This window comes from Pleurodeles waltl, chromosome 8 (genome assembly GCF_031143425.1).
Source record: "Pleurodeles waltl isolate 20211129_DDA chromosome 8, aPleWal1.hap1.20221129, whole genome shotgun sequence".
Lineage (NCBI taxonomy): Eukaryota > Metazoa > Chordata > Amphibia > Caudata > Salamandridae > Pleurodeles > Pleurodeles waltl.
Window position 1 is genome coordinate 1,437,265,822 of NC_090447.1, and position 25,487 is coordinate 1,437,291,308.

General features: G+C 42.0%; 1 protein-coding gene across 1 annotated transcript in view; it reads right to left on the reverse strand.

Annotated features, from left to right (window-relative positions):
* The window catches only part of DSCAM (DS cell adhesion molecule), a 1,000,736-nt gene that overhangs the window by 118,995 nt on the left and 856,254 nt on the right, over positions 1-25,487 (reverse strand). The window contains exons 25-26 of the mRNA XM_069202587.1: positions 14,413-14,601; positions 8,538-8,828 (exon numbers count right to left, since the gene is read on the reverse strand). Of these exons, the coding sequence (XP_069058688.1) occupies positions 8,538-8,828; positions 14,413-14,601 (480 nt within the window). The remainder of the gene's footprint in view (positions 1-8,537; positions 8,829-14,412; positions 14,602-25,487) is intronic.

Below are 25,487 nucleotides of genomic sequence, written 5' to 3' on the forward strand. Positions count from 1 at the left end.
GATCTGAAGGAGGAGATGTAACAAATGGCGAGGAATATAGCTGTAACATATTTAGGGGCAATGGTGAAGGAGCAGGTTTCTGCCATGCATAGGAGAAAATCGCAAGAACTTCCAGACCTGGTGACAGCTATTGCTTGCCCTTATTGGTAAGATACATTAAAATCATACTCCAAAAGTGCTTACTTTTGCTACAATGTTTGTTCTATTATTCTTTTTCAAACATAACAGAGTCATTACTCTTTTAAATAAATGGCAGGTAAAGTTCCTAGTATTGCTCCATCGAAACAGTGTGCTTCCCTGGTGCATGGTGGATGGTGTTAACCAGAATTTTACATTGGTTTTCTTGCTACTCTACCCCAAAGTCTTTGTCATCCTGGAACACAACCAATATTTTTCTAATATTGTTAACTACATGGTTGGTGAAAAGAGGGTTTGGGATATTCCTGCAACATTAGTAGCCATATATTTTTTTTAAGTATATATATGGTTTAAGAGGATGAGTGCACTATTTAAAGGTTATACCCAATGAAGAAAAAAGCTTAAAATGCAGAAGTAAAGAGATTGTTTACTGTTAAGTGGCAATTTATTATTACCGGCTGATCTTACTCACACTCATACAGCATGGCACAAAAAGGAAATCAGATACTGTAAAGGAATGGGGTCATTTGTTTTGTAGAGATGGGTGGGATTTTTAGATTTTTTCAGAGGCTTAGATATATTTTGAGTTATAAGAAAGAGAGTACCCGCTTGTTCAATGCTATATTCCAACACCCCCAACAGATGTTATCTTGTGCAGGTATAGAGACGTCTACTCAAACCCATAATCCCTAAAGTACTAACATTCATACCGAGTGGTTAGAAGATTTTTCAGTCTAAATACAATATTTTTCAATATCAGCTATATTTTACAACTGAGCAAAAAATAAAATTACAACTGAAAAATGTAATCTATGCATTAAGGGGGTTATTACAACTTTGGAGGAGGTGTTAATCCTTCCCAAAAGTGACGGTAAAGTGACGGATATACCACCAGCCGTATTACGAGTTCCATAGGATATAATGGACTCGTAATACGGCTGGTGGCATATCCGTCACTTTACCGTCACTTTTGGGACGGATTAACACCTCCTCCAAAGTTGTAATAACCCCCTAAGTGTTTAAAAGCTGTGGGGACATCGATGCACATTGCACGTGAGAAACCAAAATACAATCCTTCAGAGCTTAAATATATGCAGCATGAAAGCAGGCATTATAGTTTGAATGATATTCTAATCACTGGTTAGGAGGTGGTAGAGCAACATGAAGAGTGCAGCTATCAAGAAGTTTTTTTTACTCCTTGGTGGCAAGATCTTTTACTGCTCTGAAAAGATGGTCTGATGATTCACAAACAGGACAAGAATGTTCATTAAAATAAGGAAGATTATGCATTTAGAGAAACTGTATTTCTTATAAACTGGGCAACCTCTGAGGTGCAACCAAATTGCAGAAAACTCCATTCTTAGAATATGACTTTTTTTAATTGAAACGAAAGTGCTGAAGACAATTGAGTAAACACAGAAGAAATCAAGAAACAAATTACAGACTGATTACCTTTTATTAATCATGAATACATAACGTTGTGTAACATTTCTTGGTCTGTTGAAATGTATTTCTGCTTCTACCTACCCACATTAAAAAATGTAAGTTTCACCAACTTTGCTAAGAACCACAGCTGCATTACTTTTTAGCCCTAACACTCCAAGAATGTGCCAACTTCCAGGAGTACACAGTCTCCAAGAAAATATCTCAGATTTCCCGCTTTGCTAAAGCTATCCATGTAATTCACTAAAATGCCACATTGAAAGAAAGAAACCTTGGCCACAATATGCCAGGGAGTCACTGGGTGATCAATGGCCTCTACTAGCTCTCCAAGCTCAAAAGGAATGAACAACTGAACTGGAGAACATTTTTAAATCAACACAGATCGTATACACTATTGACTCAGGAATTTGACTTAGATGTTGCCGTAGGACACACCAGACACTACTATGGATGACATCTGGCATACCAATACCCAGTGACAGTTATCTATACTCATCACAACCAGCACTGAGAGACTTGAGCAACTCTTTTGAAAATGTCATCAGTTCCCTACCTTTGATTTGAATAAGTATGAGTGAAATATGTTTTCTTTACACAAAAGTGCATTAGGAACCAGCAAGTTATGTAGTCCATTCTGCACCATTTAAGCCACATTGTCAGGTCTCACACATTTAAATGCTGGCACAATTTAATGGCTTGCATGCTGTCATAAAAGGCATTTAATTCCAGCAGGAACTCACTATTTAGAAATTTCAGTCAGCCCAGTAGATAATCCTAGCATTGGCAAGAACTGCCGTCATTGCAGTTCCTGACAATACATTGCAGGTTTGCCAGATGGATCTGTCAATGTGACCGCTTTGGACCTGACATGCTAAGGTAGTGTTTTCCCAAACTTTTTTGCTTTTCCCCTAGGATTTGCTGATTCTCATGTAGTGGCTGTATGGCCCGAGCACTTTTCCACTATAAATACAGTGGGAAAGCGTTCACGCCCTTCCTAAATATGCTAGGAAGTGGCACTAACTAGTGGTGTTTTAACATGTACTGAGCCTGCTACTGTAAGCCAGAGTGTGCACTCTTGCACAATGGTGTTTTAAAATACTGAGCCTGTCACCACAGGCCTGTGTCGGTGCACTTGTACCTTTGAGTGTTCTTAAACCTGTGTCAGGCCTGCCTCCACAGGCTTCTGTGTGCACCAGAGCACATGTGCCCAGGGAGTGAGGACTATTGATGTATGTTGTCACTTCCAATGAAGATTGCTCTGTCCATAGGTTAACGTGGGGAAAGTTTACAATTACTCCTAACTGCAATTGCAGTGGAGCAACCTCATAAAATTTCCTATCATTGAAATCATCCTGACAAACCACTCCCTATGGTAAAGGCACACACCTCTGCCATTTTAGGGCCTTGCTGGAGCGATTGAGGGGAGAGGTTTTGGCACTTCACCTCTCGGTGTCAGATCATGGCCCTACTAAAGATTAAGATCTGCATTCCACCTCCCCATGGCAGACAGGACTATAGTTTAGGGGAGACATACGTAGGTTAAAGGGGAACTCTCTGAACCACCCCCAAATTCAAAGTCACACTATAGTATAACGACTAGTGCCCCCTGCATCAAACTAGAGCTACTCTTGTAGGGACATAGGACCGGAGACCCGGGACCACATGGTGCACACTGCCAGAGGAATCTGTTGCGCACAAGGAGTATTTACTGCCCTTGGAATGGAACCGCGCACCTTCCTGCATTGTGGCGGCCCTGGGCAGACTGGCTGCTGCTGTGTGGCACTCTTAAGTGTGCTCTCCAAGGGCTTGTTGGCTTGCCCCTTGTTCTCTGTGGAGGTTTCAGGGACATCAAAGACCTCCTGCGAGGGACCTACACCTTATACCCGTGTCATTTGGAAAGCTGTGCCCTCCGAAGAGTCTACATCGTCTGCTAGATTCAACTGGTAGCAGTGGTGTGAGCGTAGAGCTAAGTATTGTGCCTGGAGACCTGATTGCCTGGTGCAGAGCCTTTAAAGTACTGCATGCATTCAAGGAGTGTGGCCCTTCATCGTTGTGTTACGATATACAAAAATGTCTTGTTGGTAATGAGATGATTCACTGGTTGCAAGACACTGCATGGCCCGCTTTGTCAATCGTGCTGCATTTTTCTTCTGCGACAGGCCGACTGCACGCTCATTACATGTAGTGTCCAACACACAGGTTGTGACCCTCGGAGGTGGGGTGTACCCAGAGCAGTGCCGCATTCTACCTCATGCGGCACCTCTGAACTTGCACCTTTTGTGTGTGGCTGGGATTGTCAGGTGAGAGTCAAGTCATTGTGCACCCGATGTTGTGCCTCATTACAGGGAGGTGGGGAAGTTGGTAACTCTTCGTGTGTGTTCAGAATTATCTGGTGGGATCCAAGCCACCATGTACCAGACAATGTGTCTCATTCCAGGGAGGTATGGAAATTGGTAACTTTCCATGGGTGATTGGAATTGTCTGGTGCGACTCGTCATCGCGCACCAAGTGTGGTGCCTCATTCCAGGGAGGGACAGCATTAGTAACTTTCCGTGTGAGATCAGAAATTGTCTGGTGCAACTCAAGTCATTGCACACCAAACGTTGTGCGTCCTTCCAGGGAGGTACGACATTGGTCACTTTTCATGTGTGATCAGAATTGTATGGTGAAGCTCAAGTCATTGCACACCAGACGCTGTGTCTCATTCCTGGGCGGCACAGAAATCGGTAATTTTTCGTGGGTGATCAAAATCGTGTGGTGCGACTCACGTCATTGCGCACCAGACATCTGCCTCATTCCAGTTGTTGTGTAGCCATTTTAGTTATAGCTCCATGCACGTTATTTTAGTATACAAGGCCTGCTGCTGTGCACTTTAACATAGACACATTTTATTCAGCTTTGTTTTATTATTCTTACAAATAGCCACTTTTGCGGTCTTGTTTTATTTCTCTCTGTCTAGCTGTTTTTGCATAGGCCAGCACTACGTTCTCAAACAAGACATTCTTGCTCACTCTGTGTTTCTTTCAAGTACAGTAAGATAGGTTGCCAGTAAACGTGGTACAAGTTTTGTCTCTGACATTTATTGAAAAACACACATCCTTACATAAGGACATTTTCCCAGAACATCAGCTGTTTTATTGTATAAACACTTCCCTGTCCCTTACACGTTAGAGGGAGATTCCAGCCAGAGAACCACGACTGTATGCTGATTGCTTAACGCTTCGCTACAGCTACTTATGCAGACGTCAGGCCTTTGCTCAGGTATGGGGGATGATGTCTTCCCAGGGGAACCTGAAGGGCAGAATTAGAGCTTAACACGCTGTGCTCTATTGTAGCCTAGGTAGGAATTAGTCTATTGACTCTAGTGACAATATGGTAGTGTTATTTCTATGCTTTACTCTCCTTGTCACAATTTTAATCTTGTTGTGCTGTATCGTCCTGTTAATTGCAGCCCATGCTTTGCTAAGATTCAGTCGCTTCATTAAAAGCTTATTGAAATATATACTGCCTCTGTTTGTCATTGTGTATATGAGACTAATGTAACTGAGAGAAATGGATGAGACCTGAGTGACCACGGTTTCCCCGAGAAATCAATTATGTCATGTGCTTGGCTGCCCAATCATCCCTGCCTTTGGGTAGAGATGAGGCACTGCTAGTTAGCCAGAGAAAAACCCGGATTGAGGCGACAGGTGTTACCTGTAGTGGGTCAGACTCAGCCTCCCACACCACAGTTGATGCTGCTGCTAAAAATCCAGTAGTCTCATTAGAATAATGAGAGCCTACGCCACACAGTCTGGTACTGAATTAGCAATTCTTCATGTGCAACCACGATAATCTGTGTGACTTAAGTCATCACGCACCTGACTTTGTACCTCATTTTAGGTAGGAGCGGAATTGGTAACTATTTGGGTGCTGGAGTACTTGGCCTGGTGGGGCACTATTGTAGACAGCGTGTGACCTACAATGACCCTCCCCTGTACTTTGCCAGAAGGCAAAGAGCAGAGAACTTTGAGTAAACTTCCTGAGTGGTGGCCAATCTTCCATTTGAAGACTGTTGCCTGATCAACCAGTTATCTATTCTATCCTCCACCTTTCATCCGGGACCCTGAATAAGTGTGACTCTAGCCATGATCGGCCTAGTATTCAGGAAAAATTGTTTTCATCCCCAGCTCGCCGGGGCAGGGTAGTATGGATTGGTTGAAGGGTGGAGGGAGGTTTGGGCCCACAGAGTCTGCGAATACAATGACAAACTGACCTGCCGGATATCAGTGCACCGCATTAGGGTGCTAGAGGGAGTGTGTGCAAGTGCGTGCTATTCAAAACTGCCTGATATCCATGGCACGGTGTAGCAGTGTGGAGTGAGTGTGTGGGAGTGACTGTCTGTGATTGACTACACTGCACGGTGGTGTTGCCGTACATGTTGTTTTCTTGCCAAAAGATTATCACAGTTGGCATTGGGTTTTACCCGTGTGGCCTAGACCACGGAGCTATTCAAAAGTGCTTGAATTATCTGTGTGTACAATTTGCCGTTAACGTTGTGAACCGGGGTGCACCCCATAACTGTGTAATACTGAACTGGGATAATTGCTGACGTGTGTCTCGTGCTGACAATGTTTTTGCACCGCATGAGGGTGCTGGGAGGGAACGTATGATTTTTCCTAAGCGTACATATTGCTGATATTGTTTTTAACACAGTTGGGCTTAGTACTACTAATGATATGTCTGGATGTGATTTGTGCCAAGATTTACATGATATTCATGTTGTGCTAACTAATTTCTGTGCTGAATACAATACAACGTTATTTACATACACCTCTGTGAAGTATCTTTTGTGCCTCTTGGTGTATTTGTTGTGCAAGAGTGCTGTGCCAGTGCTTTGCACATTGCCCCTGGGATACGCCTGACTGCTCAGTGCCTAGCTACCCAAAGGTGGCGCAGAGAAATCACCCACCCCTGACAGGAGTGGTAGGTTCTGCCTGGCTAGGACCTCGCCTCAGCCAACCAGAACGTGATCCCCTGGCCCAGTAGATATTTCTAGCAGTGGCAGTAACCACCCTTATTTGGTTCCTGACAATACGTTGCAGGTTAGACAAACGGATCCGTCAATGTGATGCAGCCGTAAGGCAAGCCTATAATTTGTTTGCTTTATTTAAAAAAGAAATCCCAAAGTGATATTTTCTTTTAGAAAATAAATAAATGGTGCCCCCTCTCTGTGGGAGTTTCCTCCCGTGGTGAGGGGGGCACTGAGAACATTTCAATGACACATACCACCACGTTGTTTCCTAGCTGGGATGGGCATTGAAAATCAGCTGTATGCTCACCCATGTAAATTACATTCACAATAATTTATATTTTGCTGTGATACAGTGTCTTCGAATCCATTCTTTGCAATAGTCACTAAATTAGTACGGAAACGTGGAAGACAGTCAAGTGATAAAAAACACACGAAAAATGTAGGTGTGCTCAAGAACAAGTTTGTTGGAAACATCTACACATCTACTTCATTCTATGCCTTTTGGGAGAGCTTTGCACAGATGCAGTTCTAGTATTCCGACAGTTTAACTATGCAGTATATTGCACCCGCTACGACTCTCATAAAAGTTTTGCCTTGTCAGCACTGTGGCCATATAGGTTATTTTATGCAACTTATTTGTAAAGCTCTTTACGGTATTCATAAGCACGCCTGTGTCTCAGAGAAGACAGTTTAAGCAATAAACTGTGCTGGAAATAGGGATAACTTACTCCAGGAACTAACTCAGTATTTGGGAGAGTTAGCAACATAAAGGTTTGTGATGTGGAGGGAGCCAGTCCAAGAACAATTTCAGTATAAAGCTCTCATGGCCTGCCAACACAGCAAACAGGACGAAGGGACAGATGTATAAAAGATCCGTTTTGCATTTCTTAAATAGCGAATTTTAAGAAATCGCTATTTAAGAAATGCAAAATGGGATGTATGAAATTTGCGATTCGGTAATAGCGATTTCCTAAAATTCGTAATCGCTATTACCGAATCGCAATTAGAGAATGCGACTCCATTCATCCCTACAGGCCTATAGGCGAAAAGGTGTGAATAGTTTTGCATTTCCCAATTTGTGAATTCCAGTTAGGAATTCACAAATTAGGTAATGCAAACCCCAGGGTGCTGGGGGCCTAAGACCCCCTCTGATGGACCCCAAAAAAATATCTGCGGACATGTGAAGCACACACATGTCCTAGGAGCATTGTGCGCTACATGTCAGTTTTAAAACTGCATTTATAATGCATTTTTAAAAACTGTACATGCTTACCACCAAATCGGATTTGGTGGTAATTGCATTTCCTAAATGCCCAATTCGCATTTAGGAAATGCTTGATACATGTGCTTTGGAAATCGCAGATAGGAATTTCCTATTTGCGATTTCCTATTTAGAGAATCGTAATTTATGATTCTCTAAATGGGGTCACAATTTTAAGGCACCGCTATTTTAGCGATTCCTTAAAATTGCACAGCGAATGCCTTTCATACATCGTAAAATACATTTAGCATTCGCAAACTGCCGAATTTTGAGATTCGCATCGTTTGCGGATGCAAAATTGCTTGATACATCTGGCCCCAAACCTTTTCTTCGTACCTATAGTTAAATGCAATAGTGTCTCCAAGATATGCCCTCAAATGTATGCCAAACATTGAGGGTGTTCATTTCCGGCCAAGTCAACAATTCCATCCCCAGGTTCTCATGAAATCTGAAAGGGGTGTCATATAACTATGACCACAACCCAGGTTTGCCACCCTCACATGTGAATTCTGCCATCCACAGGTATATATATCTTTTGTGGGAAAGGACATTTTTAATTGGACCTCTTGATGTATTTTCAAATTCTGCATGAGCCACGACTTTCCCTAGCGTACCCCTTTAGATAGAAAGCATGCTCATAGTAGTGGGTTACCATCATGCAATAATACAACATATACTTACTGCCATCATAGTTGAGTGTAGCAAATTTGGCCTGCTTCTCGGCGCAGCCGGCACTATTGCACACTTTCATTTGGAGTTCGTACCACATTGACTCCTGAAGGTCATACAGGATGTAGGATTTGGAGAAGGAAGTCCGCTGGGCTGTTGTCCATAGTGTGGAGCCAAAGGAACGATACTCCAGCGTGAAGGATGTGATGGGGCAGCCCCCGTCGATCCAGCCAATGAGGTTCAGCCTCACTTGCGTTGAGTTGATGCTGGCAAACAGCTCTTGTTCTTTCGAAAACTGTGGTTCTAGGAAGGAAGAAAAACTGTAAGCACAAAACTGGGCTAAATGGGGAATTCACACGAAGAGTGGAATTGTGCTGGGTTCACATTCATGACTTCTGTTAAACTGAAATAAAAGGATTTCAGATTCTCTTCTGGCTGTTATTTTGATGTAGTTTAGTTTTAATGTTTTCCTAATCTATATTCCCTTTGGTAGTATAACTGTACAGGATGCTCTATGGGATGGCGGTAGCGAAGTCTGCGATTATATGGTCTTCTTCCATGTATAAAATGATGTGTTTTGGCTAAATCCCCATTGATACTTTCCCAAAACCTGAGTAATACTACCCCCACCCGTCCGACCCGACCTGCCAGGGGAATCAGGGTGAATTTATCAACTAAGATGCTAAGAGAAGTTCTCATCACAGTGGAGTCTGATCATTTGGGTAAACGTTTGACTTGATATACATGAAAAAAAGAACAAACTAAACTATTTTCATAACAGATGTTCCTGAGCACCATATTATTGATCAGTGACAATTTCTAGTTGCATCAGAAGTCATTGGCAGCTTAAGTGTGCAAAAATATTTTTGCTGAACAGTGAAGCTAAATTAATTCCTAAAACGATGCTATGTGTATGCACGTAGTTTAGAAATTATAAAGGGAAAAAATTATCGTAGGACTTCTTGGAGATGCTGAATACATTTGGAGGGAAGAGGTTTGATGCTCTTATGAATAAAAGGCATGACTTAGAACACGTTGGGCGCATTACTGCGTCACAACTGTGACAGATATCCCGACCGCCGAAATCTAAAACCCATAGGGCATAATGGGATTTAGATTTCAGCGGATGAGCTATCCATCACCGTTGTGATGGATTAACCTGTCCACCGAGTTCTAACTCAGGCCCAAAGTCAGCTTTTCAAAGCTTTCAAGTAACACATAATATACAGTATATCCAGCTGAGTTTGGTGATCTTGTGAGGGCCCACCAAACTAGTGTTCTGAGATCTGGCATCAAATTCTTCAAGTGAATCTTTATGAAAAAACTCAAGATCCTCCTCTTCTTTGCCTCCCTCCTCCTGACACTTTCCAGCACGTCTTCGTTATCCCCTCATTGTTGAAGTAAATCCTGATTCATAATGTGACTACACCATCCTTGTCTAAAAAGGGACATGTGCTCCACTGATAATACTTTGTATGCCCTAATCGCTTTTGTAAACATTTATCTGTATATCTGTGAATATGCGCAGCACTTCTTATTGTGGGGATCCAAGCTTGGAAAATTAGAAAAAGAAAGCAAATAATATCCAATTCTAATTCACCAAACCTCTGGAAATGGAGGTCTCAAAGTATTTGGCAACAAACACCATCTACAATACTAAATTACTATTAGCAGGTAACACATACATTATGGGTGTATAGCAAACTCAACTAATCCCATTAAAGCTTTATCGCTCTCATAGCTGGCTATGTTTTAAGAGTGTACATCCTATTTAAGCCTACTTTAATCAAAGTATTTTTTTGCTTACCCTTTAAAATAATGCAAAATCTAAAGAAGTGAAAGAAGCAAGTTAGGCCTCTTAAATGACGTGCCGCTGATTGGCTTTTGCAACCACGGAACAGAGACGTGTTAACTTCAGTAGGATGTCTGAGAAGACCCACCTCGTTTCAGAGGACAAATAACTATGTGTAACTATATTTGCTATAGAAATGTTTCCACTGTCTAGTGTCCTTGACCAATCCTCTTGAAACAGGCAAATCCCCATTATTGTACATTTGCCATCATGCAAGGTGCCATTTTTTGGACAAGCCTTTCTGAACTCTGACCACTTGTTTTGCTGTTCATTGGTAATGATAATTTTGCACGAGTGGAAGAAGGTAAGAACAAGCCTTGTGACAGGCACTTCATACATTGATCAACCATGGCTCTTTTCTGACCTACTGTGTAATTTAGTAAATACATTTCAGTCTGTCCACACTCATAGGAACTGCTGTGTCCAAAACACTTGTGTGTCCATGGTGCTAATTCTTTAAAGTATTCTACAGCCAGTGTTATCCATTTTTCTCAGTGCTCATGGTTCAAGGAAGCTTGGAGCCTGAAGAGATTTCTAGAATTCTTGGGAGGTTACAGGGTTGGGACCTGGATACCACACCCCAAGGCATGGGTGATCAGGAATGGTCCAAATTCATCAAGGTTTTAAATATAGACACTCACTTAAGATGTAATTGCTGTGGGTCATTTAGTAAAATTTGATATCTCACCAGTGTAGAGGTCGGAGTAAAAAGATGCTTCTGGGTTCCTGCAATAATTTAGACGTCAACATGGATACTTTCAAATACCAAACAAGATAGATATCTTACTTCATTTCGGACACTCAGCTAACACATTCTAGCCATAGAGTGTTTTATAGGATTGCATCTTCAACCAAATGTTCTATAGGATTGAATCTTCAACCAAGTGTTTTATATGATTTCATCTTCAGCCAGTGTAGACATAGCTAATGTGCCACCTAGTGCAACAAGGGGGTGTGTTCATTCCAGCAACATCTTTATTACCACATTATCCATGTGGATATCTGCTTGAAGCAGTGAGAGCAGAAGGGATGTCCCAATAACATAAAGTCATCTAGTAACCCCAACTGAGGAGCGTTCAAAAGGTGATTTTCAGTAATATACCATCTTGTGTATGAAACCTCAAAATAAGTCAGCTTTGGGAAATATTATCAATGGAAATCTGAGCTGGACCAAAGCTGGTCCTAACAACTGTTTCTATTTTTTGCTGACATTGAATTAGATCAATATTCTTTCTTATGAACAGTCCTAATTCAAGTATTACAACTGCCAACAGCAATGACCAAAGACAAAAGAAAGGCCCTATTTTAGTGCATTCATAATACTTTAGATTCTTTTGTGTTATGGTGTCTTCAGAATCCATTCCCTGCAACAGTCACTAAATTTGTAAGGTTAGCGGTAGATAGAGTCAAGTGATGATAAAAGACTCCGGTCGTTGCAACCCATCACCTCCTCCATTAGAATTATTTCCCATCCATCACCACAGAATAGAAACTTATGGGAGATCTTCTATTTAAATCTACATTAATAGGGGAAATACTAGTAAATACCAGTTTTATTACAAAAGGCATTTTGGATGCTTGTTTGTGGCTTATCCTCGGTAGAGAACATGTTCTAAGTTAGGGACTGCCTCCAAGAATAGGGCTGCACGTGTTCTAGTTACATAATAATGTGCACCAAAATTAACATAATAGTGAGCATTGAAAAATGATAGGCTAGTCTCCTGATCTAATAATAGACCAATAATCTGGGCCAGCAACTGGGCATTGATGAATGATTCAATAAATGCCTAAAAAAATACCCTCCAGCAATTTTATATCACTCGTTTATACGCACAACTTCCATGTCTGAATTATTACACAATAGTATCTAGACAATGAGATGAGAGCTAAAGAAATGCTTAGTAGGGATCCTACTAAGGGGTTGAGAACTTTGGTTTGAAACACTTCATAGTATTTATGCAACTGTTGGTTTTGGATACTGCATTAATGGTGCTTCAAAGAGCTAAGAGATGAGAGAAAAAATGGAGGGTGGGTAAATCACTGTATTTGGAGACCACTTTGAGACTTACTGAGTGAGCAGGGAGAGAGGTAGTCCCTTTGTGGTACTAGCATCAACTCCTTTTTGATCATAAGGAACAGGAAACATTGAAATAAGCCCAGTAACAGCACTATTTACACGCCCTTGGTCAGACTGGAGGCAGCAGCACACCAAGCTTCTGTAAGGCACACTAAATTGAAAGACGACAGGTCTATTACCAATAGTGTTGATACTGGGTGCCTGTGGTCAGCAGCCCAGGGGAAATGAATCACTGTGAGTCAGTGTTCTTAACAAAGAGTCAGTAACTTGTGCAATCATCCTTTTGAATCCTTTCCATCGTGTCATCATGGCTCCTTGCTCCTGCCTTCTTTCTTCCATCTCTCCTAACACCGTTGAGGTCCTTGAGGCAACCTTATGATGCCACAAAAATGGCTTTTTTGATAGACATAAGCTGGATGCATGGCATCTGACTGCATGGCACAACCATACTGTCCTGGAGGACATTCCTTTGATGGTGATTCCAGCGCCAGAGTACAAGTAAATATATAGAGACCTCCTTTTCTATTGGATCAGCTGGTAAATAAGCTGGTAGAACGTGGTATCTATGAGAAGGGGTAGTTAAATCATTTGACAAGTTATGTATTAATTCAGTTGCAAGACTGAAGAATAGCAATATGCTGTCAAAAGTATGCACATGCTTTCTCTAATTGTACAACTTGCAAATGATTTTTTATGTATGGCTTTGACAGCACAGCCGTCATCGGGCCTCTAGCTTCAACTATTTACTTTTTTAAGACTAGCCTCTTTCGGACATTATTTGGAGGCTTTGGGCCTGATTTAGATTAGGGTGGATGAGTTACTTTCCACAACGGTAACGGATATCCCGTCCGCCAATATCCAAATCCCATAGGATTTAGATATTGGGGGATGGGATAACCTTCACCGTTGTGACAGAGTAACTCGTCCACCAATATTGAAATCAGGCCCTTTGTCAATTACATTTTGACAAACCCATCTCTCAGATCATACTATTGACAAAGGGTGGGTTTTTTCACCTCCAGTAGAATGCTAGCCTTCCCCTGCCGGCTCCTTGTGGCTCGTTATTGCCTCTCTACATGCCCCTCTTAGCTCTGCTGCTTGGTGTTTCCTTCCAGGCCTCCCAGTTCCCCTGTGGGTCACCTTGTTCCTCATCTCACTCTCCTTGCTCCCGCCCACCCTTGCCTCTTTCCATTATGTGTCAGCTACTTGCACATTGAGTACCACTCCCTCTCCTTATTCTCTCCCACTTCCTAACACTCTTTCTCCTGTAAATTGCTCCTCATTCCAATCACCCAACCTTCCTCTCTTAGCTCCATTCTTCTCCTTCTTATTTCCCTGCTGTGTTCACTCTGAGCTCCTGATACTTTCTTCTCAGTGCCACCAGTATTTATTTTATTTTTTTAAGTGGATGGCAAGGGACCTTTATTATAGTTATTTGTTTCTTTCTTTGTCACAAAAACAACACTAATCTGTCACTGTAACTTGTTTTATATGTGTGCATGTCATAAATGTATGCATTCTCATGCGCTGTCCATCATCTATCATATCTAACACCCATCTCTGTGTACTCACCCTAAGCTGCTAAGACTTCCTGTATAGAGTGTTCTGTTTGCTGTGCAAAGATGTGTGCCGCTAATTATTACTGCATATAGTTTATTGTACCTGAAGTTTGCGTGTAACTCTCTCGGCCTTCACAGCCCATGCTACCAATAACCCACATGCCCAAACATTGACCCTTTCAAGATGGCCCATCTGGAGGTGCCCAATAGGCCAATCGAACAATGAAGTGCACCAATTATTGGTGAACTTGCCCAGTGGAGGTTTTAGCTTTCCAGTGCCCTTTATCTACCTGCTGCCCTGACCACCAGGTGGGTACTTCCACATTTCTGTCCTCCGACCTCAGTGTCAGCAGTAAGTGACACTAACCCACACCTTCCTTTAAGTGAGGGCACTATTACCTTTGCCGCTGGTTTTGGCTTCTATGATCTCACTAATGCGCCCGGGCCCTACTCCATTCTGAGCCGTCAGTGTGAACTTATACCAAGTCCCACATTTCAGAGTCTCCAGGCGGTAAGATCGTTCGCTGGGGCTGATGGGAAAGCTGCCCCACTGTTCACTGTTATCTTCCGAGTATTGCAGGATGTAACCTGAAAGAAAAGCAATGGAAGCAGATGTTAAGGTTCATATAAAAACACACTGACTCTGCATAGTCTCCTTGAGGACCAACCAATGGGTGACCTATCCCATCGTGTACACATTACACCAACGGTCCATTAAGACTGTTTTTACAGGTGTTGTCCATCAAATAATAGAGTAAATGCAATGGAGTGCCTGCAACAAAACTAGAACAATAAGGAAAATGCAGTCCCAGATAGTGTCGGAGTAAGAAATAACAGAACACATTCTCATGTGGCTTTCACTCACATATTGTACATTAGAAAAATCTAAAAAAAGTCACCAAATACAAGAGCTTCTGCTCTTTCAGTTATTTATTCCATGAAGCACATGAAATAAGGTAGTTGTAAAGTGTCCCAGAATGTACTAGCAATAGTACTGGGAAGGGGGACTGGGCAAATCAAAGAAAAACATATTATGGGCCTGATATAGAGTTTAGCGGACAAGTTACTCCGTCACTAACGTGGCGGATATCTCGTCTGCCACATTATGATTCCCATAGGATATAACAGAATTGTAATATGGAGGGTGGGGTAACCGTCACGTTTGTGACAGGGTAACCCTATCGACAAAACTTTAAATCTGTCCCTGTATCTCCACAGTGGCATTTTTCAGACCATGGGAAGTGGTGCAAAAGACATCATTTGCACTCGTGTGGCACATAAAAATACGTTTTCTTACAGAAAACAATATTTTATGTCAGTCACCAAAGGTCAATTTAAATGTGCAAAATATGCAAAATATGGGTGCAAAATAAGAGATGCTAATTCGCAGAATCAGGCAGAACTCACTACCACAAAATACTTTTTAAAGGGTCTGGTGGTGTTCTAGGCAGACTCACTTTACTTGAAGGCTTAGCTGCAATTAGACAATACTTTCTTGGGCAGTCTTCTTCCAAACACCTTATGAGGCTGTGTGTGCAGGTAAGTCCATAGCAACAGCAGGGCATGCCAGTAAAACGTCACAATTTTCCTGAGGGCTTTTTCCTAGCCCAGTGGAAACAGCAAATCAAAGCTCCACTGTCAGCAAGCTCCTCACTATTATGTAATGATGAAGTCTTTTCGTAGAGTGGAGTGGGGTGCTAGCTTATATGTTCAGTCATTGGCAATCAGGCAGCTGCACATTGCCAATCAGAGTTAGTGCATCCTAGAAGTTCACATTTGGGTTGTATTTTATTGTATTGCTCTATTTATATAGCGCTTGTATACATGGATAGCACGCTACACCTTGTAAGGTGTGTGGTTGGAAGGATGTAGTATTTGTTTTGATCGTCTATGGGAAATGTTCCTATGTGGTTTGTGGTGACCACCGAGGTACGGTTATCATGAAATGGGGCGCAGTGCTTAACAGTGATGGATGAAGAACTATGAGAGATAGGCATACATTTTTTTGGTTTTCATTAAGTTGGTAACTTTGAGCAGCATTGCAAGTCCCTTTATGACATTTGTTACGTTCAAAGTTAACTTAACTGGTTACTGTACTGGGCTATCCATTCTCTGATATTTTGGTTAAAGTTGATGGTCTTGAGCAGACAGAGGTTAAAGGTAGAAATGATGGAAGAGATCTGCTGGGATGGACTTTGTTAATGTCATCCCATAACTATCTATCAATGTGAGATGCCAAGAAGTGGTCGTAGCTAGCTGGGACTTGCAGGGGTGGAATAAATTAAAATCCTCCATTGGCCACCGGCATGTGAAAGATCTCTTCAGTTGTTTAATACCTGCTCAATTGGTGATGGGTGGTGTATTTGGTACAGTAGTGGGTGATGAACATGTCCTTAGCGGTTTTGTCTTATGTGAATAGGAGTGTCAAGCAGTAAATATTGAATTATTATGCAGCCTGTATGAACTACAATTGACTGCCCAACTGCTGAGTGTTATAATATTACTATTTGTGTGAGCTAAATCTAGAATTTGTATTGAAATTGTATTTCTATAGTGTTATTTTATCCCATAAGAGGTGTTGTAGCACTTTACTCCGGGGAGCATGCTGCTCTAGATCCCAGGGGTAGTAGGTTTTTGGTTATTGGGATTAGTCTTGCACTGTTAAGGAAGGTATGCCACATTTTACTCTAGTTTCTATCTCATAGATTAAATTCTTAGGAAGTAGGTGTGATCTTTAGTGAGGGAGTGGGGTATGTGAGTTCATGCATTGGTTGGCGAGTTTAACGGATGAGCTAAGAACATTTGGTATTGTTAGAATGTAAAGGTATGACTTTAAAAGCAGAGGTTGTGAACTTTGAAATGAGGTGTGGGTAATCTGCACTAATACAATATTAGGGGTTAAGACAAAACACACGTGGTTTAAAGTAGGCAGTGCTCAGAGAGAGAGGAGGCATGTAGAGGATGGAAAGCAGGGAGGGATTTGCTTGAAAGAAGGGTGAGATGACAATCTGAAGTTTTAAGTGAAGATCAGTTTTCATGTATGGTATTTAGAAATATTGTGGAGTTTTTATGAGATAGTACACAAAGATGTAGAAGGAAACAGCATTTTTTGTGTGTGAGACAATACAACTGTTCACCATGAGAACCAAAGCATGTCCACACACCATCACCACCCATGGGTAAATAAAATTTAAACATGGTTTTATTTTCCAACAAAATCTGAGGATACCACTGAAACAAGAATGTTGTATTTTAAATGCATGTGCTAGCGGTACTCCTTCCCTTTCCCTCTGATAATCAGTACAGGATGAAGGAGGATAGTCTGTTTTAGTGAGTTGGTTTTAAGGAATGCTCCTCAGGGCAGAGAGCACTGGATACGATTCACCTCCACCCTGGAGCACCCTGGAGCACCCAAAACCTAAGCACAATGTCACGTAAGATGTTGCATCTGGCTGTCATTTAGAATTCCTGTAGCAGCAATCGGGTACACACAGGAACGGATCTACCACAGACTCCTCTATCTGAGCAACAGAAACTGCAGTCTCACCCTCATGTTTCTCATACACCAAATCTGCAGTGCTAGGGAAACACGTGTGATCAGTAGCTCCTTCCTAACAGGCTTTCATTGGATTTCTAATTGGAGCACTGTCTGCATTGTTCATCACTTCACTGTGATCTCCACCCCATAGCCATAGAATCCAATCTCAATGCCTTGGTGGGCCATTCCCAGTCCTATCCACTGTGTAGAAGTGCCAATGCCCACTTAGTTACTAAAAACATCAAAACATGAAAGCAAACAACTAGTAATAGGGAAGCCTGGGAATTTGAGAAGAAGCTTGCTAATTTGCATTACAAAACACTAAATGACAATGAAATTTGATCAACCTCAATGGTTCTCATATACTGGATACATGTATACTTTTAATAGAAATATTTATAAGGCTTGTATCGAACAGATTTTGAAAAAAGCAATGGGGGGGACTTTTTATCCCCTTTTCTTCTTTGTTTGGCAAAAGCGGCATTGTAATCACAGACAATAAAAGATATTTAATCCAGGAGGCCAAACTCGCTTCTACATGTTATGAAGATTCTGGAATCCAGGCCAACGCTCGACAGGTTATTAAGTATCTCCTCTGAAGGTAATGAGGTACACAGGACTTTCCTCTGCAGTTTAAAAGTACCCCATGTTTTTAAAAGATTATAAAGAGTGACTGTGCACCGGGAGTGACCTTGAGCTCTCAAAACTGGTCTCCAATGGATCCAGCATGGAAATAACCAGTGAAATGAAAGGCCTGTCCAGTCCTTGCAGCAGGAAACAAGGGAGCAGCAGCACCCTAGGGGAGGAGGGGAGGCAATAGGGCTAGAGGAGGCTGGAAGCTGCAGTGAGAGGTCATGTGGCAACGGGGGCAGGTACAATTAGGGAAAACAACCCCTAGGGAGTAGGACATCAAAAAAGGGCCCCTTCCGCATCCCTCATTGCAGGAAGGACGTGGAGAGAGAGAAAGAACAGTCCATGATGGTGGAGTGGCCCACAGTCAATAGAGATGGATTGAAGCAGAAAAGGCAGAAGAGGTTAAAATGGGAGAAAAAAGTAAAAGCCAGAACTAATGAGAGAAAGGTAAATATCAACATTTGGTTGTTAGAATGAAATATCAGCTGAAAAGGAAACAATGGGGGCCAGGGTGATAGAAAGGGGGAAGGCAGAGTTCAAAGTAGCAGTGGCAGCCAGTCAATAAGGGCATAGAGGCCTCGCCCCCTCTGCTTTTTTGCAAAGCATGATGAGTGCCCGTCAGGCTAAGCATAGGTCAGCCTGACAGACATTTACCATGCAAAGCTCAGGCAGTTCTACATGCACAAAATGCACAGGCGTCTGGCAGCCTGAGCCAAGCTTTGCGGGCCTGGGCATGGTTTCCCGGTTCTGGAAAGGTGTAGATTTTACTTTGCAAGGACGGCTTGTCCTGATAGCCGCAGACACTGTTTAATATGTTCCACCACACAAAGCCACAAGGGTATGCTCTCACGGAATTTATGTAAAAAAGATCATCCATGCACAACACTATTGAGATCTGTATTGTGATCAAATTGTCATCTGCACTTGTTCTGATGTTTGCAATCAGTGTCGCAATCAGATTCAGATTAATGATTGTGAGCACTAGCATTCATTGAAATAAAAAAGCAATGGTGCCACTTTTACTGGAGGTCACTGAAGGTAGTGGGCCAATAACCCTATACCTTTGGTGAAGCTTATGCTCTCCAAAAATATTGTTTGGAGCTACTGACCAGAATCATAGCAAAGTTCTTAAAGGGCAGTTTTGCCTTAAGCCCTAAAAGGTGGGATGTAGGAAGACCATTTTACAGAACCTGATGTCACAGGGGTCATCAAGGGTGCATTCATGCAGCACTAATCGGCAGTTTGGTGGACCACTTACATTAAGGCACTACAAACATAGCCACAATTGAAGAATACCAGGCAATTTCAGTGGAAAAAACGAGAAACTGTGGAATGTGAGAGTGGCGCTCACATCTGTGGACTGCAATCATCTTCCAATGGGCATTCCCAGAGGAAGAGAAGAGGCAATGGGAAAGTGGTGACCACCTAGAAAATTATAACTTTGTGGGTGTTTACATATACTTCCAATGCTTTTTTTTCCCAGTGTATTTGAACGCATAGATTCATTGCAGTACCGGTTGAAATAAGAGTACAAAAAAATCCACATAACTTGTATTTGTAAAGTCCACGCTAACACAGAAGGGTAACTTGGTGATCAATAACAGATGTTTCTAGCTACCCAACTCAATGGTATTAATTTTATGTACCTCAGAAAGATGAAAGGCTGAGTGGACCCACCAGGATTTGAATCAGTGACAATTAGGTCAAACACAGGCCCCTACAGTGGACGCATTAGTTAGAGTGACCAGACGTCCCGGATTTCCCCAGACAGTCCCATCTTTTTTTAGAGGACTGTCCCGGTGTCCCGACGCTTCTCTTACTTTTAAACAAATGTCCCGGTTTTTGGGACATAGGTCAAATCATTACATAAATGCCCCGGTTTTTGGGACAAAGTTCAGATTATCTAGGGAAGGATAAGTTAAAGAGCCTACAAAGTATGAAATAATTAAAGTAATTTATCTGTTACTGTCAGGCAACACAGTCTCCTGTCTGCTCCCAGCAGAGAGACGAGTGTAGAGCAGAGAGAGGTTGGTGGGGGGTGGGTTGGGGGTGCAGGGTGGGAGGTCAAGCCATATGTATAGTCTTGTAAATGTGTGTGTGTATATATATATATACACATACAAACACATAAATAGGCACACATTCACAAAGCTATGCAAAAAAACGGGACATGCCAGATATAAAAATGAGTGTAAAGTTGTTTGTCCTTCTTTTATGTCTGACATGTCCCGGTTTTTGCTCCTCAAAATCTGGTCACCCGAGCATTAGTCCACTAAGCCACCCGACCTGGCTTAAGAAAGAAAATACTTTTTCACATAATTTTTTCTTCATCAGAAAATATATTTTTCTGGTGGAGAAAAAAAGTCAGAAAGTGTACTAGACATATGGTCTTCCACCTCCTTTAGGGCAGATGTACAAAAGCATTTTGCAGCAACAATACAATGTGATTTTCAAAAATTCACAAGGATTTCAAATGTGAAAGGGACTTTTAGAACATACATACAGCTCTATTATGAATCGAGAATTTTTTTCAGACTCATAATGGGTTTTTTGAGATCCTGAACCAATCACAAATATGAGGAGAATAAAAGTGGTGTTGTCCTCCTGGGAAGTGGTCAAGGAGGCAATGATAACTGCTTGCTTCCCCTAATTGCTTCCCAAACTAGAAACATTATTTATAAGCATTTAATGGAAATGGGCTGTGTTGCACTTGACCTGCGCTGCAGGGTCACGCCCAAATGTTTTGCCTTCGCCCTCCTTTTTTTCTGAATCCATTTTTGTTGGCTTTTGGGGCTATGAGCACTTTGCAACTGCTAACCAGCACTAAAGTGCTCTCTCCTTTGGCTTAGACCCAACTGGCACATTTAATGTACTTATAAGTCCCTAGTAAAGTAGTATCACAAGTACCCAGGACCTGCAAATGTAATGCTACTAGTGGTGCTTGAGGACATATTGTACCACCCACTTAAGTAGCCTTGTTAATCATGTCTCAGGCCTGCCATTGCAGCCTGTATGCAGTTTTAAACTGCCAATTCAACTTCGCCTTCCCTTTTGCTGGGCTTAAAACTCCTCTAGTAATACAAATAATTCACCCCTAATGTAGGACCTACATAGCTCATAGAGCAGGGTGCACTGTATTTAAAATACTGCACAAGTTTTCTGGTAGTGAAAAGCTCACAAATTAGTTTTTCACTACTGTGAGGCCTATCTCTCTTATGGTATAACATTGGGTTGCCATATTACATTTAATAAGTGATAATATTTAATTGTGAGCAGTTAGGAATGTCATGTTTGGTGTCTGAGGAACTGTAAGTTAAAATCCTCTTTAAAGTTGGATTTTAAGTCATAATTCTGAAAATGCCACATTTGTTAAGCTGACATTTTCTTGTCTTAAACATTTGGTGCTTGCAGCCTGTTCCCTGGGTCACATGACTAGGTGGAGTTGACCGTTGGCCTTTGTTTATGCCTTCCAGACAACCACTCAATAGAGGTTCTGGGTATGTGCAGGATGGGCCACCTTGCAGCTCCTCATCAAAATCAATGTGCTGCGACACAGACTCAATGCAAGCCAGCATTGCAGCCCTCGCAGCTCATCAGAACTGGTACTGCAAACACATCCATTATGTGAATGATCCACAGTCTGGATTTATGGTACAATCATCAGTGGGCCTAACTTGGTACTTGTATCCGGCCCAAGCTCCATTGTGGTCAGCCTAATCTTATGACTTTGCCCTTGTCTGGCACGGTCAGGTAACCTCAGTTGGCGATTTGTGCTTTTAAGGACTGTTTTTACCTCAGCATCTACAATTGCATATCTCTGGTTCTACCAATTGGATTCTTATAGTTTTGGTGTCAAGTAATTTATCAAAAGTTATCAAAATGTACTCTATTTTTCTAAATTGGTTTGGGATTTTTCTTGTGCTGTATTTGTACTTTAGTGCTGCTTCTGTGCTGCATAAATACATTACACATTGCTTCTAAGGTAAGACTGACTGATTTTGTGCCAAGTTACCAAAAGGTCAAGCACAGGTTAATTTAGCAACTTTAGTGGTTTAGCCTGACAGGGATAGTGGCTGCTCCCTGAGGACTGTTCACACCCCTCTCAACTAGCAACCCAATTTTTCACAGGTTGCTTTAAAAAAAAAAAAATCCGATTTGGCAAAGCATATAAAGGGACACAGGTCTGCTGCCCCTTGCAGGTTTCCATGCCTGCATTCGCAGCCAATCACAGGTCGGCTGCAAATTTCTACCTCCCTAATTATTATTCATTTGGCAGGTCGTTGTGCAGTCCATTATACAAGTACAAGTTGTGATGCCACATATTAGTACATAGGTCCCATTGCACATTCCATTCCCGGTTGCAAACAAGCAAACCTGTTAAGCAAAAAGGAACAGCAAATTCTGGCCCTCGGTGCTCTAAGTTTTCTGTTTAACGAACTCAGGACTAAGTATCAATGTGTAAGAGTTTACATGAAAATATATTATGTTATGTATTTTCAGGGGTACCCTGGGAGGTTTTGGTGAGTTCCCTGAAAGTCAGAAATTTTCATGAACCTGAAAAGAAACTACAATGAGAAGATTTTCTGACTATTAAAATGTAGTTTGTCAGACTGTCCCTAAGCCTGCACAATGTTTCTGCTTGGCCCTTACTTTTTTGCCACTGTTATTGCAGTGGCTACATTCTTACAACTCCCAACAATTACACAGTGTACGCTCTCTATCAGGTAATTAATATGTATTGACTTTTTATTTGTAAGACTTAAAAGACACAACATAAAATGTGGTAAACAAAAAAATCTGCCAAAATATAGCCATTCCGCGCGCGAGGAAGGATTCATGTTTGAAGAAGCCTTGAAATCCTTGTAATTTTTACATGGTAAATAGTCAGATTTATTTCTTTAATAAAGATTTGACAGAATATAAGATAAATCTACAGGGGATCCAATCGAACACATTCTTCTGCATGGGGCGTGGCTATGGCCAATGACTAGGACAAAGTAATTACAGTGGTATTCCTAATGATTTTCATACTGAACGACTGAATGCATAATTTATGCTCTTGCGAAGTGCTAATCTTCAAAGCTAAGATCCACACCCCTGTAAGTGCCCTCTAGACGTCCAGCAGTATTCAACTTATTTTGCGCTGGAAAGTACCTCAAAAGTAACGCAAAGCAGCGCAAAGCACTGCTTTGCATTACTTAGCGCCAAGGGGTGAGTTGCATGGGTGAAACATCAGTATGTCAATGCAACCACCCATGCCTTTTGATGCAAAACCATATCTACAAACAAAGGTAGACAGGGTTTTGCACCAAAACATAACGCCATTTGAAAGGAGGTGTTAAAACGAGCAATGTTTCCATTTCTACTTTCTTTTCTGACTTTGCATGCGTGTTGCACCATGCAAGAAGAGTTTTAAGGTGTGTCTAAGCATAGTATTTTGCGCTGAAAAGGCACTCTTACAGTACAAAATCTATGCTAGACTTACACACACACTCTTGCGCAATAGCGCAAAGGTGTGTGCATGGCGCACGTCAGCAGAAATCAGCATCGGCGTCAGAGAGAGGGGAGGAAAGTGCCATAACTTTGTAAATATGGCTCTCTCCTGCTCCCTCTCCGTCACGCAGCACAGCACAGCCTTTGTGGTTTGTGCGCTGCGTTGCCTGACGGTTTTGTAAATCTGGGCCGGTGTTTGATCAAAGCAGCCACAATCTCCTGCCAAAACTCTGGGTGAGAAATGCGGAATGACCAGTCGAATTGGGTGTAATACTTCTGATCTTGCTGACTATTCATCATTTCTGAGGCCACCTCATAACCTCACAGTAGCTCCGCCTCACAGAATTCCCACTCCATCCAGTGAAGGTATCCTGAGGATGGGGAGCCAAACTTACACCCCAAAGAGGTCTCTTGTCAGTGATGATCTTCGAAATAAAAAGAGGAAATAAAAAATATAAAGAGGAATTTAGACCTCCTGGAGGCAGATTATAGATTACAATCGAAAAGTTAATTCAACTTTTTTCCTTAATGTGAGGACATTTAGTTTATCTCTGATTGATTGAGGAGTTTGTTCCAAAGGGTGGCTCCCTTGAACTCTAAAAGATGAACCGTCGTGGGAAACGAGGTTAAAACTAGGCGCCGTTGGGGGGGGCTATGGATGCCGACCAAGCCTCAGAGACAACAGAAAGTGGTTAAAATTCATGGATAGACATAGAAATAGTGATAATACAGTCATCTGTGGCAAGGCCGATGGGAGCGGGGCCTGCATCAGCACCGTAGCTCTCTTGTGGCTCAAGGGTAGTAATGTAAAAACACTTCTGTACTGTATACACTGTGCATTCATGTCTTTACCAGTTTCCTTCTGTTACCTTTGAATCGTCCTCGTTTTAACAGGGAACAACCTTGGGCCTCGTTGATTTGCACGAATTGAACCACCAAGGCTGTTCCAAGGAATTAACATTTAACCGTCTATATTTCCTTGGCGATTTGACTGCAAATATATGCATAATTAACTAACACGCGTGAATTGGTTTAAAATAATAAGGTAATCTGCCAGGAGAGAGTCCCCTGATCTGTAAAGGACGAATTTTTTTTACAGCCTTCTTTCAGGGAGTTCAAATACAGATTCACATGTAAGAGTCAAACTATACAAAATAAAATAATTCTATAAAAATAGCAGCAGACTAGAAGAAGCCAGGATGTTTTATCACTTCATAGTGAGAATGACAAGAGAGAGCATAACTGATTACGATATGCTATATTTAAAAAGCTGTCTAATTCACTGCATGTGTTCCACTGGGTTTCCCGAGATAGGGGTTGGTTCTTACAGCTGAGTGCAGCCACACAGAGCAAAGCAGTGGTACCCAACCTTGTGACTTCTGTGGACCCCCACTTTATCATTACTGGAATCCAGGGACCCCTCATTCAAAGCTGGGGACCAAATCTGCTAATTGTATTGAATTTTCTAAGAGGTCGTGGACCCCCTGAAGAGGCTTCACAAACCCCTTGAAGAGGCTTCGCGGACCCCCAGGGGTCGCCGGACCACAGGTTCGGAACCACTGGAGTGGAGCTTTAGTCAGTCTTCTTTTCGAAACATCTCTCAAGCAATAAGGCTTTCATGAGTGCTAAAGACAAGATGGTCTCATCCTCAGCACCATTGGCGCTGGCTGCGCTGAGAACAAGACCATTGAGTCCTTAGCACTTAAATTGGAATGGGTCTTTCTGTGACGTCTCTGGATTTGGATCCATCAACCTTTCCTAACCTGGAGTTGCCTAAACCTGGGGGCAGAGTTAGTTGGCCTGAGGTTCT